The 19596-nt window shown below is 47.2% G+C and overlaps 3 protein-coding genes across 3 annotated transcripts in view; all 3 read right to left on the bottom strand.

Moving 5' to 3' along the window:
* Positions 1–19596, bottom strand: part of LOC122706412 (cathepsin G-like) — a 107861-nt gene that overhangs the window by 32846 nt on the left and 55419 nt on the right. The window lies entirely within an intron of this gene.
* Positions 30–2082, bottom strand: LOC122706755 (mast cell protease 3-like). The gene is made up of 5 exons (XM_043922200.1): positions 2009–2082; positions 1667–1814; positions 1041–1173; positions 592–849; positions 30–275 (listed from the first exon to the last, which is right to left on the bottom strand). The coding sequence occupies exons 1-5, from the start codon at positions 2061–2063 to the stop codon at positions 114–116; spliced, it is 756 nt and encodes a 251-aa protein (XP_043778135.1). The 5' UTR covers positions 2064–2082; the 3' UTR covers positions 30–113.
* On the bottom strand, positions 12077–13132 carry LOC122706764 (mast cell protease 2-like). Its single transcript, XM_043922207.1, has 3 exons — positions 13121–13132; positions 12585–12839; positions 12077–12205 (listed from the first exon to the last, which is right to left on the bottom strand). Exons 1-3 carry the CDS (start codon positions 13130–13132, stop codon positions 12077–12079), a joined length of 396 nt encoding a protein of 131 aa, XP_043778142.1.

Genomic DNA, 19596 nt, shown 5'->3' with positions numbered 1-19596 from the left:
GATTTCTGCTCCAGAGATGGAAGTTTATTAAGTTTCAGGCAGCCTAGCTTCAAACCACTTTGTCCAGTGCCTCCATCCCAGGGAAGATGGACAGATCAGTCCTTGGAGAAACCTCAGTCTGGTCCCTGAAGTTCGTACTGTTTCATTGTTTTTTGGATCCAAGGCAGAAAGCTTGAGATTCTGGTGAAGACCCTTGGAGGTGTCCCATCCACTTTTCCATAGGACACAATGCCCTGGGCCACACCGTTACACACAAGCGGGCCCCCGGAGTCACCCTGTGGGCAGAGAGGGCAAGGACTGAGCTCACCTTCTTCAGGTCTGTTCTCCCTGCCACCCTGGGGTGGGTGGTCTCTGTTAGGGGCCCTGGCTGATATAAGGCTCTTGTTGGTCCTGAGGGTTCAGTCTGGCCCTGACAATCCGCCTCCTCCCACAGGAAGCCTCTGCCCATGTGTGACTTTGAGGCAATGTTCATCCCCCAGGGACAGCAGACAGAGACAGGACAGGAGGACAGGCTGGACAGAGGACAGAGCTCGTTCCCACGGCCCCGGACCCAAAGACCAAGGCTTTGCATGGATAGTACGGGGATCTCACCCTAAAGGAACTCTTCTTCTTTCTCGCGTCCCCTGCACATATCTGGGTGGTGGTTCTGTAATATTTGTAGCGAGAGGTGCATTTCTTGGCCCTTTGGACTTCAAGCTCTACCTCCTGTAGTTTATTTGGGTGGGACATATTCAAGCCAAGACGCCCCCAGCCAGCCACACTGCATAGCATCCCTGGATTCACCGTATCCCTGTCCCTGGGCAGACTGATGGGGCTCACAGCGGTGGTCACTTTCGCCTTCCTCGTCAGCTGAAAGCAGAAGAAAGGCATTCTTACCTACTGATGGCCCACAGAGACTGCAGGACGGTCGTGGGCTTGCCTTCTTCACAGCCCTGGGACCACAGAAGGGGTCATACAGGAGGAGGGTCTGGAATGAGGTCATGGGGGATGCAGAACCCAGGAAGGAAGTGTCCTGGGGTCAGTGCAGCCACATGTCCCACCTGCAGTAACATGATGTCGTTGATCCCAGTCATATTATAGCATGGGTGGGGGAAGGTTCTCCACACGGGGATGACCTGCTGGGTCCTCTCTTGCTCTCTGATGTTGTGGGCCCCCAGGGTGACATCAATTGAGCTGCAGAGAGAGTGGGGGGGGGGGGAGTGTGTCACAGGAGATATGGTCCAGGAGCCAGGGGGAAAGAGCTCAGCTTGGGACAGGGCAAAACTTGGGGCGGGGCAGGGGGAGGGTGTGGTGAAATTCTAGGTGATGGGCCCTGGGGCTGAGTGTCTCTGAACTGTCTGCTCCCTGGCAGCCTGGGCAGGGTGGCAGTTCCTGGAATCCACGGAGGGTGTTCAGTCCTGCACAAGCTTGACTGTCTCGAAGGAAAACAGGAATTTCTCACATTTGCACTGTGGGCTCCAGGCCACAACCTTGGTTTCCTTATGTTCCAGGTTTGATCAGTCCCTTCCCTCCATGCGCGACTGGCATTGACCTGTCCCTCTCTCCCCAGTGCTCACCTGTCCTCTGAATAGCTTCCTCTGTTACCTGGGTGCACGGGTCTGCAGCTCTAAGAAGGTTCCCTGGGAGGACTCAACAGAGGCATGGAGGCCCAGGCCCTGCTCCTCACCTTCCCAGGCAGTGAGCTGCTGTCAGCACGAAGTCCTCACGCACAAGGAAACCCCCACATATGTGAGGTTTCCCTGAAATCTTGAACCGAAGAAATGCCATGTAGGGACGGGAGTGTGGCTTGGCCTCATGGCCCCCGATGATCTTCCCTGAAAGAAAGATTCCAGCCTGCCCGCTGTGCCCATGGAGCCAAAGTTTGAAGAGGGGAGATGGGATCACGGTTTCCCTGAGTTCAGAAATTTTCTTAGATGGACCAGGCCCAGGCTGTGCATGAGTGTAGTGTCTGAGCAGGTCCATCCATGTGGGGTGGGACTGGGCCTCTGAGGGTGGGACCATCACTCACCTGCCTCCCCAGTAGGGGACAGAAGAAGGGCCACCAGGAATAAGAACAGGACCATCTCTCCAGGAAGACTGCCCAGCTCTGAGCAGCTGCTGCTTCCTTCTGGTCTTTTAACCCTGAGTTGTCCCCTCCCATACTCTGGCCTTATCATGTGAACCTTCTCTGAAAGCCTCAAACCACATTTTTGGAGTCAGAGTGGACTGTGAATTTGAATTTAATTAAAGCCTCTGCTGAGTTTTCATCCATTGGTTGGGGTGGGGGTGGGGGGGGGTGCAGTAGTTGCATCAGCCAGTCCTTAAGCCCTCAGGTGCCTGAGCCCCAGAAACCTGGGCCTCATGATGAGAGATCAAAGAAAGTCTTTGTGTGGTTCATTTGAGATCACCAGGGTGATTGTGTATTGAGATCTCTCCTTCAGCAAAAATGTGAGAAATATTGGAGATGAGATTCCTTGCTTCATGCAGAGGAGATAAACCATCATGATCAGACTATAAGGCAAGATCCACAGTGTGGAATAGACATAATGGTGTGAATGTGATGCCGAAGAGGGCTTATTCCACTTACTAAAGGACTCAGTGGTTTAAAATAACAGCAACATTGCTTTACCCATCTGCATTTTGGTCCGGGTACAGTGTGGATGGCATCCCTCTACTCACCTTGGCTTTAAGGCTGCTCAAAGCCTGGAGGCTAAATCACTTGCAGGATTGCTCACACAGGCCCAGTGGTTGGTGCTGGCTATGCACTCGGCACGTTGGTTTTTCTCCACAAGAGCCCCTCAAGTAGTCTCACCTCATGGGATTCTTTGTCTCCCTCATAACACAGCAGTCGGTTTCCTTAGAGTGAGCATCTCCTAAAAACTGAGCCATCTAGAAGCTGTGCTTTTTCATTACCTAGATTTTGATGTCATATGGCACCTATTCTACCATATCCCACTGCTTAAAGCAATCAAGAGCTCCCCTCACCCAGGTTAAAGAAGGAGGCCCTAGACCTCCTTTGTTGCAGTCATGTAAGAAGAGCCTGTGGGATGGAGACAGGCAAAGGCAGTCGTGTCCCCATCATGAAAATGGGGGAATTCATGGAATCAAAGAAATTGTTGTTTCTAAACATCTTGATCCCAAGCCTCTTAAAAAGCAATAACACCTTAGTTAAAGAAACAAAGCCCATGGTCAATAGTGATTCTTGCAAGAGAGTCACAGTGAACCAAGGGGTGTCCTCATCCCACATGGGCTCGGACACCCCGCACTGGACGACCTGGATGAGATATCAGAATACAAGTGAGGTGAGGAATGTTGCCTTCCATAGGGAATGCAGAAGGGCATGGCAGCCCACTCCAGTATTCCTGCCTGGAGAATCCCATGGACAGGGGAGCCTGGCGGGCTACAGTGCATGGGGTCACAGAGACTCAGACACAACTGAGCGACTGTTAGTACTACTACTACGTAGGGAGTGAACATCCAAGGGCTGTGAGGAGGGTGTTTACACAAGGGTTGACCAGTAGGCAGTAAAGGAGCCCAAGGAGGATTCAGGGACTCCAACAGAAAAGGGCATCTGGTGGGATGTGTCAGAGCAGGACAAATAGGGCGGGGTGGGCTTTGCTTTGAAGTGGCTGCCTGGCATGGATCCCCAGGGCCTGGGTGGGGAGAGCAGGGGATGCACTTGGAGAAGATGAGTAAGAGAAGTGTTTTATAAATCTCTGTGGGGACTAATCAAATAATTAAACATATTAAGGCAAGTGCCCCGATTTCCTACTGTCTGAAGATTAGATGGTATTGGTGGCATCAATGTTAATTTCCTGGCTTTGATGGTTGAATTGTGGTCGCATGAGCAGTCCCTTGTTTGTAGAAATTGCACTCTAAAGTTTTTGGAACTGATGGAACACCATGTCAGTAACTTTAATCTCAAATGTTTCAGGAAAATAAAAGTTTTTTGTATTATAATTGCTATTTTTCCGTAAGTCTGAGATGACTTCAAAAGTAAAAGGAAATCCATAGCCTTCACATATATGAACAACAACCAGTTTGAAGATACATTTGAAAAGATAATCTGTCACAGCAGCAACAAAGAACATAAAGAGCTTGGGAAAAACATAACCAGAATTGTGAAACACTATTTGAGCAAAATGTTAAAGGATTCATGAAAAATATAAAAACAGACTTTACAAATAGAAAGACAGTCTTAGTTCTATGATAGGGTAGAACCACACCAAAAAGGCACTGATTATCCCGATGTTAATATAATAATGTGATTCCAATTAAAAAAAATTTTTTTTTTCTCCTAGTGTTAGGAAGTTCTAGCTAATGTCTAAAATTTATTTGGAAAATAAAATGAAGGAATGACTAGTCAGATATTAAAAAACATCCCCTAAGATGTATTTTCTGAAAACAGTGTGTTGCCCATGCATGATCAGACAGACCAAAGAAAAAGAGTAGAAAATCCAGAAACATTCCCAAGCACATATGAAAATGTAGTTTACACTAAGGTGACACTAAAAAAAGTCACTGGGGAAAAGTAGTACTTTTTAATAAGTGATATTGGAGCAATAAGTTAGCCATACATCACATAAACCACTTGAGTAAGTGCAAAATATGAAACAAAATGTATGAAAAAAAACCATAGTAATAAATAAATGTGGCTAAATCCCTTCATAAAATTAGAGGTCTAACAATGACTCTAAATACAGAAACATTAAAAGAAGAGATTGATAAATAAATTGTGATATGTAAAATACAGTTTATTTTTTATTTTTTAAAATTTTTAAATTATTATTATTATTATTTATAAAATAAAGTTTATACCTCAAAAATCAAGCATAAGCAAAACCAAGATACAGACAATAACTTGGAAAAAAATTATTGCAACATATATCACAATCAAAAGAGTTGATCTATATAAAAACAAAGAGTTAGAAAATCTAATGAAGAACCAAGCAGAACCGAAGAATACAATAACTGAAATTTAAAATACACTAGAAGGAATCAATAGTAGATATACAATGGAGTGGATCAGCAAAATAGAAGAGAGAGCAGCAGAAATCACTCAACCTGAATAGAAAGAAAAGAGAGAGAGATAGAAAAAGAATATTTTTAATGAGGACAGTTAGGAGAACTTTGAGATAATATCAAGAATACTGATATTCACAGTATAGGAGTCCCAGAAGGAGAAGAGAGAAGAAAAGGGTTAGAGACCATATTTGAAGACATAATAGCTGAAAACTTCCCTAACACAGGAAAAGAAAGAAATATCCAGGTCCAGGAAACACAGAGAGTCCCAAACAGGATAAACACAAAGATGACCACACTGCTGCTGCTGCTAAGTCGCTTCAGTCATGTCTGACTCTGTGCGATCCCATAGACAGCAGCCCACCAGACTCCGCCGTCCCTGGGATTCTCCAGGCCAAGAACAATGGAGTGGGTTGCCATTTCCTTCTCCAATGCATGAAAGTGAAAAGTGAAAGTGAAGTCGCTCAGTTGTGTCCTCCTCTTAGAGACCCCACGGACTGCAGCCTACCAGGCTCCTCCATCCATGGGATTTTCCAGGCAAGAGTACTGGAGTGGGGTGCCATTGCCTTCTCTGACCACACTAAGACACTGTAATTGAAATGGCAAACATTAAATATTAATTTTACATTAATATGAACATTAAAATCAGTAAAAGAAAAGCAAAAATTTATGTTTAGGGGAACAAGCAGCTACCAGCAGACTTTTCAACAGAAAATTTGCAAGCCAGAAGGGAGTGGCATGATATATTTCTAGTCAGGAAAGGAAAAAAATATCTTATAACCAAGAGTACTCCACTGGGCAGGCTATATTTGAAGGAGAAAGCTAAAAGTTTTACAACAAGCAAAAAGTTAGGAGTTCAGCAACACAAAGACAGCCTTATAAGAAATGTTATATGGTCTTCCCTAAATGAAAAAGAAAAGACTACAACTAGAAGTATGAAAATTATCAAAGAAAAAGTCTCATTGGTAAGGAAAAATGAAGGTATATGTGTCTGGGAGAAAGTGATGGACAGGGAAGCCTGGCATGCTGCAGCCTGTGAGGTCACAGAGCTGGACGTGATGGAGCAACTGAACAACAACCTTCAGGGTAGCTGTCAACCATTTATAAAGCTAGTAGGAAAGTCAACGATGAAAGTAGTAAACTCATCTATATCCACAATAGGTAGTTAACGAATACTTGAAATAAAAAGCCATGAAATACAATGTCAAAAAAATGAACAATGAGAGGGATAAAAATGCAGAGTTGTAAGGATGTGTTAAACATAAGAGGTCAGCAATTGAAAATAATTACAGTTACAGAATACTGATGTATATATATTGATATATATATAAGCCTGAAGGTAATCACACACCAAGAATCTATACTAGATACACACACAGAAAAAAGAGAAAAGAATCCAAGGGTAACACTAAGGATAGTCATCAAATCACAAGGGAAGAGAGCAAAAGAAGAAACAAAAAAAGAAGCACGGAAACAACTGAAAAACAATGAACAAAATGGCAAAAGTACCTACCGATCAATAACTACTTTAAATATAAATAGATTAAATGAGCCAGTTAAAAGGCATGGAATACCTAAATAGATACAGAAACAAGATTCATACGTATGCTGCCTACAAGAGACTCACTTCAGATCTAAAGATACACACAGACTGAAAATAAGGGGATAGAAAAAGTATTCCAAGCAAATGGAGACAAAATGAAGGCCAGGCTGGCAATACTTGTATGAGACAAAACAGTTTTAAAACAAAGACTGTGACAGGAGACAAATAAGGACATTACATAATGATCAAGGGATCAATTCAAGTAGAAGATACATCAATTTTAGATATATACACAACCAACATAGGAGCACCTAAAAACATAAATATTAACAAGCATAAAGGGAGAAATTGATGGTAATACAGTAAAAACATTGGACTTTAACACCCCAATTACCTCAATGGACAGACCATTCAGATAAAAAATAAATAAGAAAACAAAGGCCTTAAATAACACATTAGACCAGATGGAGATATATATATATATATATATATATATATGTTATATATATGTATATATATATATATATATACATATACACATGCACACATATATCTCTTTCTCCAGAAATTTGAAAGGGTCCTTGACCAAGAAGACTGGGAGGTCATTACAAGAACAGGAATTTTATCATCTGAGAAGCATACTATTCTCAACTATCTCAGCAAGTGGGATTCTTTATGTGGTGTGGTAACTCAACACTTTACACTTAAAGGATCTTAGTGGTCTTATGTTTATTGGGCTAGTAGCCTTTCACTGACCATCACTAATAGGAACAGAAATACCAAGTTACCAAGATGTAACACAGGGAATCTCATCTTCCCTTGGCAATTAGGATCACCCACCTAACTTGCATAGTGAGTTTATCAGTCTGTCGATTGCTTTCCTACAAATTAAGGCCTCTAAAAATGAGAAGAATTCAAGGTCATAGAGACAGAAGTAAAACTTCTGCGACTGAGTAAATCGGTTTAATAGTAGGAATGAGAGTCACTCCCGTGGTCGCTTCTTTGTCTCTAAAACTATGTATTCTAGCTATGAGAAAACAACACCCTATACTCACTGCTGGCTTAAAGCATATACCACATCCTGAAAGACAGCATCCCAACCTTGAAGGGGGTTGTCTTTCCACTATCTACATTACTAAGTCTTACACAATGCTCAGGCCAGCTGTTTCTGAGTGATATGGGACGTGAACTCATGGCTTCAACGTTCTTTCACAGTAAAATGTTTGTTGGCCAAAAGTCGCGTTGTGTGGGATACAGAGACAGGAGATAAACCCTGCAAGACCACAGTGAGTGGTACCGACAGCAGCGTGGTCATGGGCAGGGAAGGCAGAGCCATTCCTGTTCCAAGCACACTCCCTAACAAACTAGCAGGGGCTTGACCTTTCAGGTCCATCATCCCCAGAGCTGGCCTGGCGGTTCTCTCCCCAGGAATATTGGGACCTGAATCTTCTTGTGGATCTGGAGGGAAAAAGTGGCGGGAGAGGCCTTGGTCAGTAGAGGCATTTCACTGGAGCTCATCACAGATATTTTTTAAACTGTATTCATTTATTTATTTATTTCTGCCTGTGCAGGGTCTTCATTGCTCCACATGGGCTCTCTCTAGTTGTGGCAAGCAGGGGCTATTCTCTGTTCAGGTGCAGGCTTCACATTGTGGTGGCTCTGCTTGCTGCAGGGCATTGGCTCTAGGCTCACAGGCTTCAGTAGTTACAGCACGCGGGCTCAGTAGTTGTCCTGCATAGGCTTTCTTGTTCTGAATCGTGTAGAATCTTCCCAGATCAAGAATCGAACTCAGGCCCCCTGCATTGGCAGGCAGATTCTTATCCACTGGGCCACCAAGGAAGTCCAGAGATATTTTATTTTATTTTGTTTCTTATTTTCATTGCAAAGATCTTTAGACAAGTTAAGGGATGGAGGACATTTCCACAGACCAGAAGATTTGAAGAAATCAGCATGTTTTAGGGGCTTACCCACCTCCATCTGACTGTGCCCATGAGCAGACAGACCAGCTCCCCAGGAAGCTGTCTGAGTACTTGTCAGAGAGTGGCTTCCATGGGAGCCCAGGGACTTGCTGTGTGTAGAGGGAGGTATCTGAGGGGAGGCTCCTGTCTTGTCCCGGGATGGCAGGGAGTCATCAGTGGGCAGGGGGAGAAAACATGGAAGCCCTCCTGCTGACCTGACTCTCAGGGGCCTGGCTGAACCCAGGCTCCGTCCTCGCTCTGTGGGGCCTCCAGGCGCTCACTGTCCCCTGTGGGACTCTGTCCCCCTCATCTCTCGAAAGATGACAAGAGTCTGCAACAAATGTTCTTAAACTTTTTCAAACCACAGAACCATTTCTTCAAGTAAATGTGATACTGGAGCTGAATATGTATGTGGTTGGGCACCTTTTTTAAACACTATGTTTTTGCTTCTTTGTTTTCCTTTTGTGTGATTTCCAATCAACGACCTGGGTCCTAGTACGTCTGGTGATTTTTTCAGCTCTAAATCAGAAGCTGTGTCATCGCTGCTCTTCCTTTGTAAACGTGCCCCAGGTCACTAGGAGGTTGTGTTGCTGCCTGTTTTGTGCACAACCCGAGGGGAAAGGGCCGGCCTTTAGGGTAACTGTATCCCAGAATAATGACACACGCCTCAGAGAGGCACAGTGCTGTGTGGTAGGGGTAGGGCGGCACCAGCCAAGACCTGGAACTCAGGTTCAGCTCCCAGGCAGCTCAGCACAGCCGTCAAGACCCTGGAGGGATGGCGGATGGAAGTGTCTGGCGAGGGGAGACCAGCACAGGGAGAGCCTTGCCCAGCAAAAATCACATATTCTCCAAACCAAGACCTTCCCAAGGATGGAAAGTCTAGGTCATCTTGGACCCTATGGAGCAGAAGTAATGTGACAGCCTAAGAGCAGAGGCATTTCTCCATTTGTCCAGACCATGTGGGTCTCGCTGACTGCAGTTTGGTTTTCACAGGCAGGAGCTTGAAGCCCTGACAGGGAGCCTGTTTCTGGTCCATCCCATGGATCAGTGTTTAGAATCAGATTCCAATTGCCTTTCAAATGGGTGTTCCTACCATTTGAGCATGTGCAATGACATTTCTACCTGCTATCTTAAGAGTAGGCTTCCCTGGTAGCTCAGCTGATAAGAATCCACCTGCAGTGTGGTGAGACTTGGGTTCAATCCCTGGGTTGTGAAGATCCCCTGGAGAAGGGAAACGGTACCCCCTCCAGTAAGCTGGCCTGGAGAATTCCATGGACAGAGGAGCCTGGCAGGCTACAGTTTATGGGTTTGCAAAGAGTCGGACATGAGTGACTGAGCGACTAAGCACAGCACAGCACATTCAGAGTAAAAAATAAGGCTGCCCTGTTCCTTCTCTTCCCTCCCTGCTGCCCCCTCCCCCGGGGGCGAGGATGCTCCAGTGAGCAGAGCACTATTTTCATGTGTAGAAACAAAATAACTGATGTTCTAGAGTTAATGTAATAACAATCCTCTCAATCTGGGTGAGAATGAGGGGCTTCTCAGGAGACAAGCCCTGCTCTGGGCCAGCTCCCCTGGATGTGGGGGTTACAGGTCAGCTCAGGTAGTCCCCCTCCCCAGTAGGCAGGCCTCTGTCCTGGAGTTGCAGCCCAGACTGTGCTCTTGGTGTCGGGGCCCCATGGTGTGACCCGCTCCTTCCTGCCATGTACCCAGAGCAAGGAGTAAGGAGTTCACCCTGAGCCCCAGGACCAGAGTGGTTCATGTTTTCCCCTGATGGTGCTCAGCTTCAGCCCTTGCAGGAGGGCCAGCCCTGGAAGACAGGTGTGGGTAAGCAGACCTGGGTGACAGCTTTGCATGGGGTTTAGGGGAAGAGATGGTGGGAGGGGGGAGAGGAGGAAGCAGAAAACAGCAGAATCCTGTCATTGCCTTTCTAAACACACAGTGAGTATTTGTGAATAGGAGTCAGTGAATAAATAAGCAACCAGCCCTTCGAGCCCCAGCTGAGAGACAGTTACTGAGCTGTTGGCACCCCTAACCCCACAGTGTGATTCTGGATCAGCCCCAGGGAAGATGGTCTGGTTCCCGCAGTCAGAGGCCTTTCATGGTTTTCTTTATCCAGGGCAGGAAACTTGAGACTGTGGTGCAGGACCCTGGAGGTGACACATAATTTTGTCCATAGGGGACAATGCCTGGGGGGCTACATTGTCACACCCCAGAGTCCCCCTGAGGACATGAAAGGGGAAGGACTGAGCCAGCTCTCCTCCTGGTCCTGCCCCCCCCATCTTAAGACCCTCTAGGCAATGCTGGCCTTACAGGGCCTCCATCAGAGCCCAGGGCAGGCCCCTGGGGGCTGCTCAGCTCTCAAGCCGAGAGCCTGGACATTGTCAGGAGCTCCATCTCCTCCCCCAGGGCCCTGATCTGTTCCACATGAAGACACTGCAGTGCTGTTGACTCCGGGCTGGTCTCCAAGGACACAGAAGCAGGGGTCAGGCTGACACTCAGCATAAAGGACTAGCCTATTACCCAATTCAGGTGTGCTCTCACGGCAGCAGGTAATTACACAGAACCCAGGGGGCAGCCTCCATCCTACACATCAAGGCTGTTCTACTCCTGGGCCGCGGAGATAGAGTTAGCGTCCCCCTGTCCTCACAGGGCTGACCCTCTCCCTCTGTGTTGCCCACAGTGCTGGACATGGTGGAGGTCACACAGGCTAGTGTCGTTGGGAGCAACCGTTTGTGGCTGTGGTTCGTGCAGGACTTGTGATGCTGTCCCTCCTCTTATCAGCTCCACTATTACCTTTGCAGAAGTCAGTGACACAAGATCTTCTCTGCATCTCACATCAAAGCTGGTAGATCTTCTCTTATCGAGGTGGAATGTGAGGAGGGCCCAGTGTGAACCAAATGCATCTAAACCTGAGGTTCTCAACTGAAGCTGATTCCTGCCCAGCTCCTTCACAATGTGTTGCCTACCGCCCCTCCCCCCCCATCCCAGCCAACATGACATCTCCCCCGGGGGACATTTAGCAAAGCCTTGAGACATGTTTGATTCAGAACTTGGAGGAGAGGGGGATGTTGATACTGGCACCTAATGGGGAGAGGACAGGGATGCTCTAAACACCCTCTGATTCAGCATGTTCCTAGTGATTCTAAAGAGCCCTAAAGATGACTCAGAGTTGATGATGAAGGCAGGGAAGGATCTGCTCTACTTTCTTCTTTGAGGTGGACATAGGGGTCCTGCCACTCCAGGGAACCCCTTTCTCTTCTTTCTCTCCCTACTATTCTTCACTGTATCCTCTCTACTTCTCGCACAGAACCACACACTCACCCCTTTCAAGGCTTCTGGAATGCCTGATGCCAGGAGAAGAGAGAGGAGACACATGCTCAGGTCTGGAAGCCAGGTGTTCACTGAGATTTATTGGTAATTCTGTGACCTAGAGGAGCCTTCCTGAGGATTAGGGACATGACGGGGCTTTAAGGGGAAAATCAGAGGCAGATCCAGGGTGAGTGGCACAGAGAAACTGCCAGAGTCCTGCCCCGGTTTCCCCTGAGGCTGGCCCAGGTTCCCAGTTAATTCTCTTTCAGGACCTCATCGATCCAGGGCCAGTAATGGGAGATCCGGGTGAACGGTGGGGCCTTGCATTGGACTGTCCATAGGAGACAATGCCCTGGGCCACCCCAGCACACAGAAGAGGGCCCCCTGAGTCTCCCTTGGGACAGAGAAGGAAATGGAGACAGAGAAGGTGAGCCAGGGAAACCACCCCGTCCTCCCTGATGTCGCAACTCTGAGTTGGTCGGACCTGCCATCAGGCTCAGGAACACTGGCTCTCATGAGGTGATATGTTTCTGACGCTGTTTCCTTTCCTTCCTGGCACCCCCTGACCCTGGACAGCACCCCCTGACCCTGAGCAGACCCTGGTCAGAGACCCCATGGGGCCGAGGGAGGAGGATCTGAAGAGGGACAGTCCCAGTCCTCAGACCTGAGGTCTCACACTTGGTCACTGGCTGACATTCCAAACTCCATCTCCTTCCAAAGGTGTCTGCACCCTGGACAGTGATTTGTGGGGAAGTATGTAGTCTGAGAATCACCTTAAATGCAGATTTTGTGCTCTGGGGATTGCCCACCCACAGCTGGAGATTGTCGTCAAAAGCAGGGAAGAGGCTGCAGACCTGGGGCTCCACAATTCTCAGCTCCACGTCTTGCAGAGTGCTGGAGGCTGGTTCCTTCACATCTGTTTCTCCCCAGCCAGCCACCCAGCACATTCTCCTGGGACGGATGAAGGTGAACTGGGGTGGGAGGGGCAGTGTCCCCACGGCCAGGGTCAGGCTGGCTTTTTCCTTCAGCTGTGAGGGAAATGGGGGCTGTCAGTGAGGGAAACGGGCTTGGGGCCGTGTGGGGGCAACCAGGGAGGGACAGGGCAGCTGCTCCACCTGAGAGCCACTTGCAGAGGCTGAGCTGAGGGCTGCTGGTGAGAGGCAGGTTGGGAAAGTGTGAGGGTAACGGGACCTGAAGGAGAAGTCCTGGAGAACAGGGAGAGGGAAGGAGGCCCTGGAGAACAGGGAGCAGGGAGCGGGGAAGGAAGCCCTGGAGAACAGGGCATGCGTAGGGGAAGAAGAATTTGCACCTTCAGTAACATGATGTAGTGGAGACCAATGGATGCTCATATTTTGGGGGAGGAAACTGTTATGACTTCAAGCCTCTGCCATGTGTCATCTTTCTGTTTTCTGTTATGGCTCCGAGGGTGACTGATATAGACCCATTTGAGGGAGAAGAAGGACAAGGTGAAACGCTGATGGTGGGGTGTCTCCTAAGATATGCCCACTCTGAGAAAAGGCCTGTAGTCTCTCCCAAGGTCAGCGATGTCTTCCCACCTCCCTTTTTTAGCTACTCGTGGTATGGGAGGGGCTCAGGCTTTGCTCAAGGAGGAGCTTTCCAGGGAACACAGGTAATTTCCAGGGCCCTCGGGATGTGCTGGGGAGTGAGCGGGCCGTGGAGGACCCAGGGGACAGGGCAGGTACTTCCTAATCAAGGTGCCCTAATGAGGGCCACCTCTCTGAGGTCAGAGTGTCCGAGGAAAGGGGGGAGTGATGGAGTCTCAGGTGGACCCTGTTCTCTGTCTCCGTGGAAAGGGTGGGTTCAGGTCCCTGAGAACTGGGCCAGTGTTCTTGAAAAGGGCATAGAGCAAGTGGTCCAAGAACTGGGTGTGACCCTGAAGAGTGAGTCCACATCTCTTGTGTTGGGGCTGGGGAGGGGGAGCTGCTTTTAGAAGAGGGGCACTGGGAGAAGGTCCCCTTTCCTCTGAGGGGAGCTGAGCTCACGGTGACTGAGGGTCAGGACAGCTGTTCCAGTCTGAGAACGGTTTCCTTAAGGCCAAGTATTGTCTCTCCCTAAAGAGACCCAGCCCTAGCAGCTCCCCCTCAGGCCCCCAGGGGCTGGCCCTGGTTGCTCCCCTGGCTGCTCACCTCCCATTTGGAGATAAACGGGACCCATTGTCTCAGCTCCCTGCACAGTGCGCAGCCGTCAGCACAAAGTCCCTTCTTATCAGGAAACCACCACAAGCCTCCTGCTTACCCTGCGAGGTGACAATTTCCAGGTAGGCCATGTAGGGGCGGGAGTGTGGCTTGCTCTCTGTGCCCCTGATGATCTCCCCTGGAACACAGAAGCCCAAGGCCTGAACACTGAGGGTGCACCAGCTGGCTTCCAGTTGGGACAGGCGTCTTTGCAATCTGCCCTCACCCCGTGTTCTGCCCTCTCCTCTCGGTGGCTCTGGTCTCTGCTGTCTTTGCTCCAGCCACAGAAGCCCAGGCGGCCTTGGACCCCTCACAGTCACGCTCACCTAAGGTTTCCCCCCACTCCCATTCTGCCCTCACTCAACCCTCCTCTGTCCCCGCGCGTGACCAGCTCTCCAGGTTCCTGTCTCCACCGTCTGCATATCCCATGTTGCTCAGAGATCAGCCAGGTTACAAGACCAGAAGGTGAAGGGAACACAGGCCTTTCAGCACAGTGTCACACATTCTGTACAGAGAAGACCACCCCCTGGGCCCCCTGCTCTGGGCTTCCCCCCAGTCAAGGTGGAGGAACCAGCCTCCAGCACCCTGCAAGCGGTGGAGCTGAGAATCGTGGAGCCCCGGGTCTGCAGCCTCTTCCCTGCTTTTGACCACAATCTCCAGCTGTGGGTGGGCCATCCCCAGAGCACAAAATCTGCATTTAAGTTGATTCTCAGACTACTATCTTCCCCACAAATCACTGTCCAGGGTGCAGACACCTTTGGAAGGAGATGGAGTTTGGAGTGTCAGCCAGTGATCAAGTGTGAGACCTCAGGTCTGAGGAGCTGGGACTGTCCCTCTTTAGATCCTCCTCCCTCGGCCCCATGGGGTCTCTTCTCAGAGACAGGGGTGCTGCCCAGGGTCAGGGGGTGTCAGGAAGGACAGGAAACAGCATCAGAGACATATCACCTTAGGAGGAGCCAGTGTTCCTGAGCCTGATGGCAGGTCTGACAAACTCAAGTGTTGGGACCACAGGGAGGACGGGGTGGTTCCCCTGGCTCACCTTCTCTCTCTCCCTTTCCTTCTCTGTCCCACAGGGAGACGTGGGGGTGCTCTTCTGTGTGCTGGGGTGGCCCAGGGCATTGTCTCCTATGGACAGTCCAGTCATTGAGGTCCTGAAAGTGAATTAACCGGGAACCTGGGCCAGCCTGAGGGGAAACCAGAGCAGGACTCCGGCAGGTCCTCTGTGTCACTCACCCTGGATCTGCCTCTGATTTTCCCCTTAAAGCCCCGTCATGTCCCTAATCCTCAGGAAGGCCCCTCCAGGTCACAGAATTACCAATAAATCTCAGTGAACACCTGGCTTCCAGACCTGAGCATGTGTCTCCTCTCTTTTCTCCCAGCATCAGGCAATCCAGAAGTCTTGAAAGGGTTAAGTGTGTGGTGTGTGTGTGTGAGAGACAGAGAGGATACAGTGAAGAACAATAGAGAGAGAAAGAAGAGAAAGGGGTTTCCTGGAGTGGAAGAACCCCTATATCCACCTTAAAGAAGAAAGTACAGCAGATCCTTCCCTGCCTTCATCATCAACTCTGAGTCATCTTTAGAGCTCTTCAGAATCACTACAAACATGCTGAATTGTAGGGTGTTTAGAGCATCCCTGGCCTCTCCACTATTAGGTGCCAGTATCAACATCCCCCTCTCCTCCAAGTTCTGAACCAAAGATGTCTCCAGGCTTTGCTAAATGTCCCCCAAGGGAGATGCCATGGTGGCAGCACCGGGGGTGGCTCGGTGGGGGTGCGGGGAGGGCAGATTGAGAAGGAGCTGGGAAGGAATCAGCTTCAGTTGAGAACCTCAGGTTTAGACGCATCTGATTTACACTGGGCCCTCCTCACATTCCACCTCGATAAGAGAAGATCTACCATCTGTGCAGCTTTGATGTGAGATGCAGAGAAGATCTTGTGTCACTGACTTCTGCGAATGGAATACATGGAGCTGGTAAGAGGAGGGACAGCATCACAAGTCCTGCATGAACCATAGCCACAAACGGCTGCTCCCAACCAGCAGGAAGTTGAAGGCCTAGAGCCTACTTGGCCTCCAATTCATGCCAGTTGAGGGACTGGCTGAAGAAGAGAAATGGGCAAGACAGGGACACACACCATGGAAGCCTGTGGCTGATACCACTCCCCGCTTCTGAGGGGATGCTGAATCCCTTCAATTAAGTGAACCCTTTGCAGAAAGTCATCTTTAATAAATCATCAGAGCTATACGCCAAAGTTTTTGCATAAAGATTTTTATCTCAGCATTTTCAATAGTAGAAAGCTGGCTTCCCAGCTATGAAACAAAGTTTATATAGTAAATTCATATGACTGAATATTTTGAATTTATTAAAAATTTATTTCAAAACATTGAATCATGTAGGAAAATGCAATGCAAGAATGCTTTTTAAAACAATATAAATATCTCTCTATAGTAGAATTTCAATTTTTGTAATTATGGTTAAGATTTGATGTATGCCTAGGAAGAAAACTGGAAATAATTAATATCAAATAATTATGGTAATAATATAATTTTAGAGGCTAGGATTAACAACTGTCTTTATTTCTTTTATAGGCTGGCTCTAAACCCAGGTATTCTAACTGTTGCTGACTCAATACCATATATGGACCTACCCATCCATAAGCACATACACCTGTTCATTCTCTCATTGGTCAAGGTTTTCTCTGTGGGAAATAAATACCCTTGCACTTCCAGATTGCATCCCTCAGCCCATTCAGGATGCTGCGAAACAATCTAAGCCTTCATGGGATCCCTTGGGCCAGTGCACAGATATGGTGGTCTCCTTGTCAATTAGTGCCTTGCAAAGACTTTTGTCTTTAGCAAAAGTAATGGTGGCCTGGGATTGATACCCATGGAATGGTGTGAGCTGGGAAGTATAACTGATTGAGCTGGTCAGAGGTAGTAGACAAATGGCCCTGACGAAGCCTTTCTTATGCCACCCGAATCCACTCTCACTTTCTTTTTGTGAATATTTATTTTGGCTGGTCTTAGTTTCATTTTCCTGAGAGTTCATTCAGTTCAGTTCTGTCGCTCAGTCGTGTCTGACTCTTTGCGACCCCATGATTGGCAGCACGCCAGGCCTCCCTGTCCATCACCAACTCCCGGAGTTTACTCAAACTCATGTCCATTGAGTCGGTGATGCCATCCACTACTAGTCTACAAACAAATTAAAACAATAGATTTCCATATATTAACCTTGTATCTTGAAACTACTGACTTTATTTATTCTAATCATTTTTTTTTGGTAGAGATATTCAAGTTTTCTATATATAATATTGTGTCATCTGCAAATAGTGACTGTTTTTTTTTCTTTCATTCCAAATGGATGCCTTTTATTTCTTTTTCATGTCTGATTGTTGAGACTAGGACTTCCAACACTGTGTTTAATAGAAATGGTGAGTGGGGGCATTTCTGTTTTGCTCCTAATCTTAGGGGAAAAACTTTCAGCTTTTCACTGATGAATGTGATGTAAGTGGTGGGTCTGTCATGGAAAGTGAAAGTGTTAGTCATTCAGTCATGTCCAACTCTTTGGAGCCCATGAACTGTAGCCCACTGTGTTCCGTTGTCCATGGAAATCTCCAGGCAAGAATACTGGAGTGGTAGCCATTCCCTTCTCCAGAGGATCTTCTTGACCCAGGGATTGAACCTGGGTCTCCTGCACTGCAGGCAGATGTTTAATGTCTCAGCCACAAGGGAAGCCCAGTGTGGATCTGTCATAAACAGCCTGTATTTTGCTGAGATATGTTTCCTCTATACCAACTTTGTTGAGTTTTTATCCTGAATGGGCTCAGACAGTAGAACCCATGTTGTGTCAACTGTACCACTGTACAATCACAATGCCCAGCACTTAGTAGGTGATTCACCAGCATTTGTATTGATAAATAAAAAATGTGCTTTTCAGTCCTACTAAGGACAGGAGCCCTTTCAAACTCAGAAGGCCCCAGTTGACCAGCAGGAAATCTTGGCCCAGAGACCAACTATGACTAAAGGGACAGGATGAAAGGTACCCTTTCAAACTATCCAAACTGATCACTTGGATCACAGACTTGTTTAACTCAATGAAACTATGAGCCGTGCCATGTAGGGCCACCCAAGATGTGCGGGTCATAGTGGAGAGTTCTGACAAAACATGATCCACTGGAGAAGGGAATGGCAAACCACTTCAGTATTCTTGCCATGAGAACCCCATGAACAGTATGAAAAGGCAAAAAGATATGATACTGAAAGATGAACTCCCCAGATCAGCTGGTGCCCAATATGCTACTGGAGAAGAGTAGAGAAACAGATCCAGAAAGGATGCAGAGGTTGAGCCAAAGTGAAAACAATGCCCAGTATGGCTGTGGCTTGTGATGGAAGTAAAGTCTGATGCTGTAAAGAATATTGCATAGGAACCTGGAATGTTAGGGCCATGAATCAAGGTAAATTGGAAGTGGTCAAACAGGAGACGGCAAGAGTGAATATCGACGTTTTAAGAATCAGTGAAGTAAAATGGACCAAATGAGCAAATTTAATTTAAATGACCAATAAATCTACTCCTGTGGGCAAGAATCCCTGAGAAGAAATAGAGTAGTCCTCATAGTCAACTAAAGAATCCAAAATGCAGTACTTCAGCTCAATCTCAAAAATGGCAGAATGATTTCTGTTTGTTTCCAAGGCAAACCATTCAATATCACAGAAATCCAAGTCTATGCCCCAGCTGCTACTACCAAAGAAGCTGAAGTTGAATGGTTCTATGAAGACCTACAAGACCTTCTAGAACTAACACCAAAAAAAAAAAAAGATATTCTTTTTATCATGGGGACTGGAATGCAAAGTAGGAAGTCAAGAGATACTTGGAGTAACAGGCAAGTTTGACCTTGCATTATAAAATGAAGCAGGGCAAAGGCTAACAGAATTTTGTCAAGAGAACACAGTGGTCCCAGCAAGTATCCTCTTCCAACAACATAAGAGATGGCTCTACACATGGATATCATCAGATGGTCAATAATGAAATCAGATTGATTATATTCTTTAGCTGAAGATGGAGAAGCTCTATACAGTCAGCAAAAACAAGACCAGGAATTGACTGTGGCTCAGATCATGAACTCCTCATTGCAAAATTCAGACTTAAGCTAAAGAAAGTAGGGAAAACCACTAGGTCAGTTACATATGACCTAAATCAAATCTCTTAAGATTTTATAGTGGAAGTGACAAGTAGATTGAAGGGATTGGATATGATAGACAGAATGCCTGAAGAACTATGGATGGAGATTCATAACATTGTACAGCAGGTGGTGATCAAAACCAACGCCAAGAAGAAGAAATGCAAAAATGCAAAATGGGTGTCTGAGGAGGCCTTACAAATAGCTGAGGAAAGAAGAGAAGCAAAAGGCAAAGGAGAAAAGGAAAGATACATCCATCTGAATGCAGAGTTCCAAAGAATAGCAAGGAGAGATAAGAAAGCCTTCTGAAGTGATCAATGCAATAGAGGAAAACAATAGAATGGGAAGACTAGAGATCTTTTCAAGAAAATTAGAGATTCCAAGGGAACATTTCATGCAAAGATGGGCCCAAAAAA

The sequence above is a fragment of the Cervus elaphus genome, chromosome 13 (assembly GCF_910594005.1).
Source record: "Cervus elaphus chromosome 13, mCerEla1.1, whole genome shotgun sequence".
NCBI lineage: Eukaryota > Metazoa > Chordata > Mammalia > Artiodactyla > Cervidae > Cervus > Cervus elaphus.
Note: the sequence above shows the minus strand (reverse complement) of the source record. Positions and strands in the feature narration are given on the sequence as shown.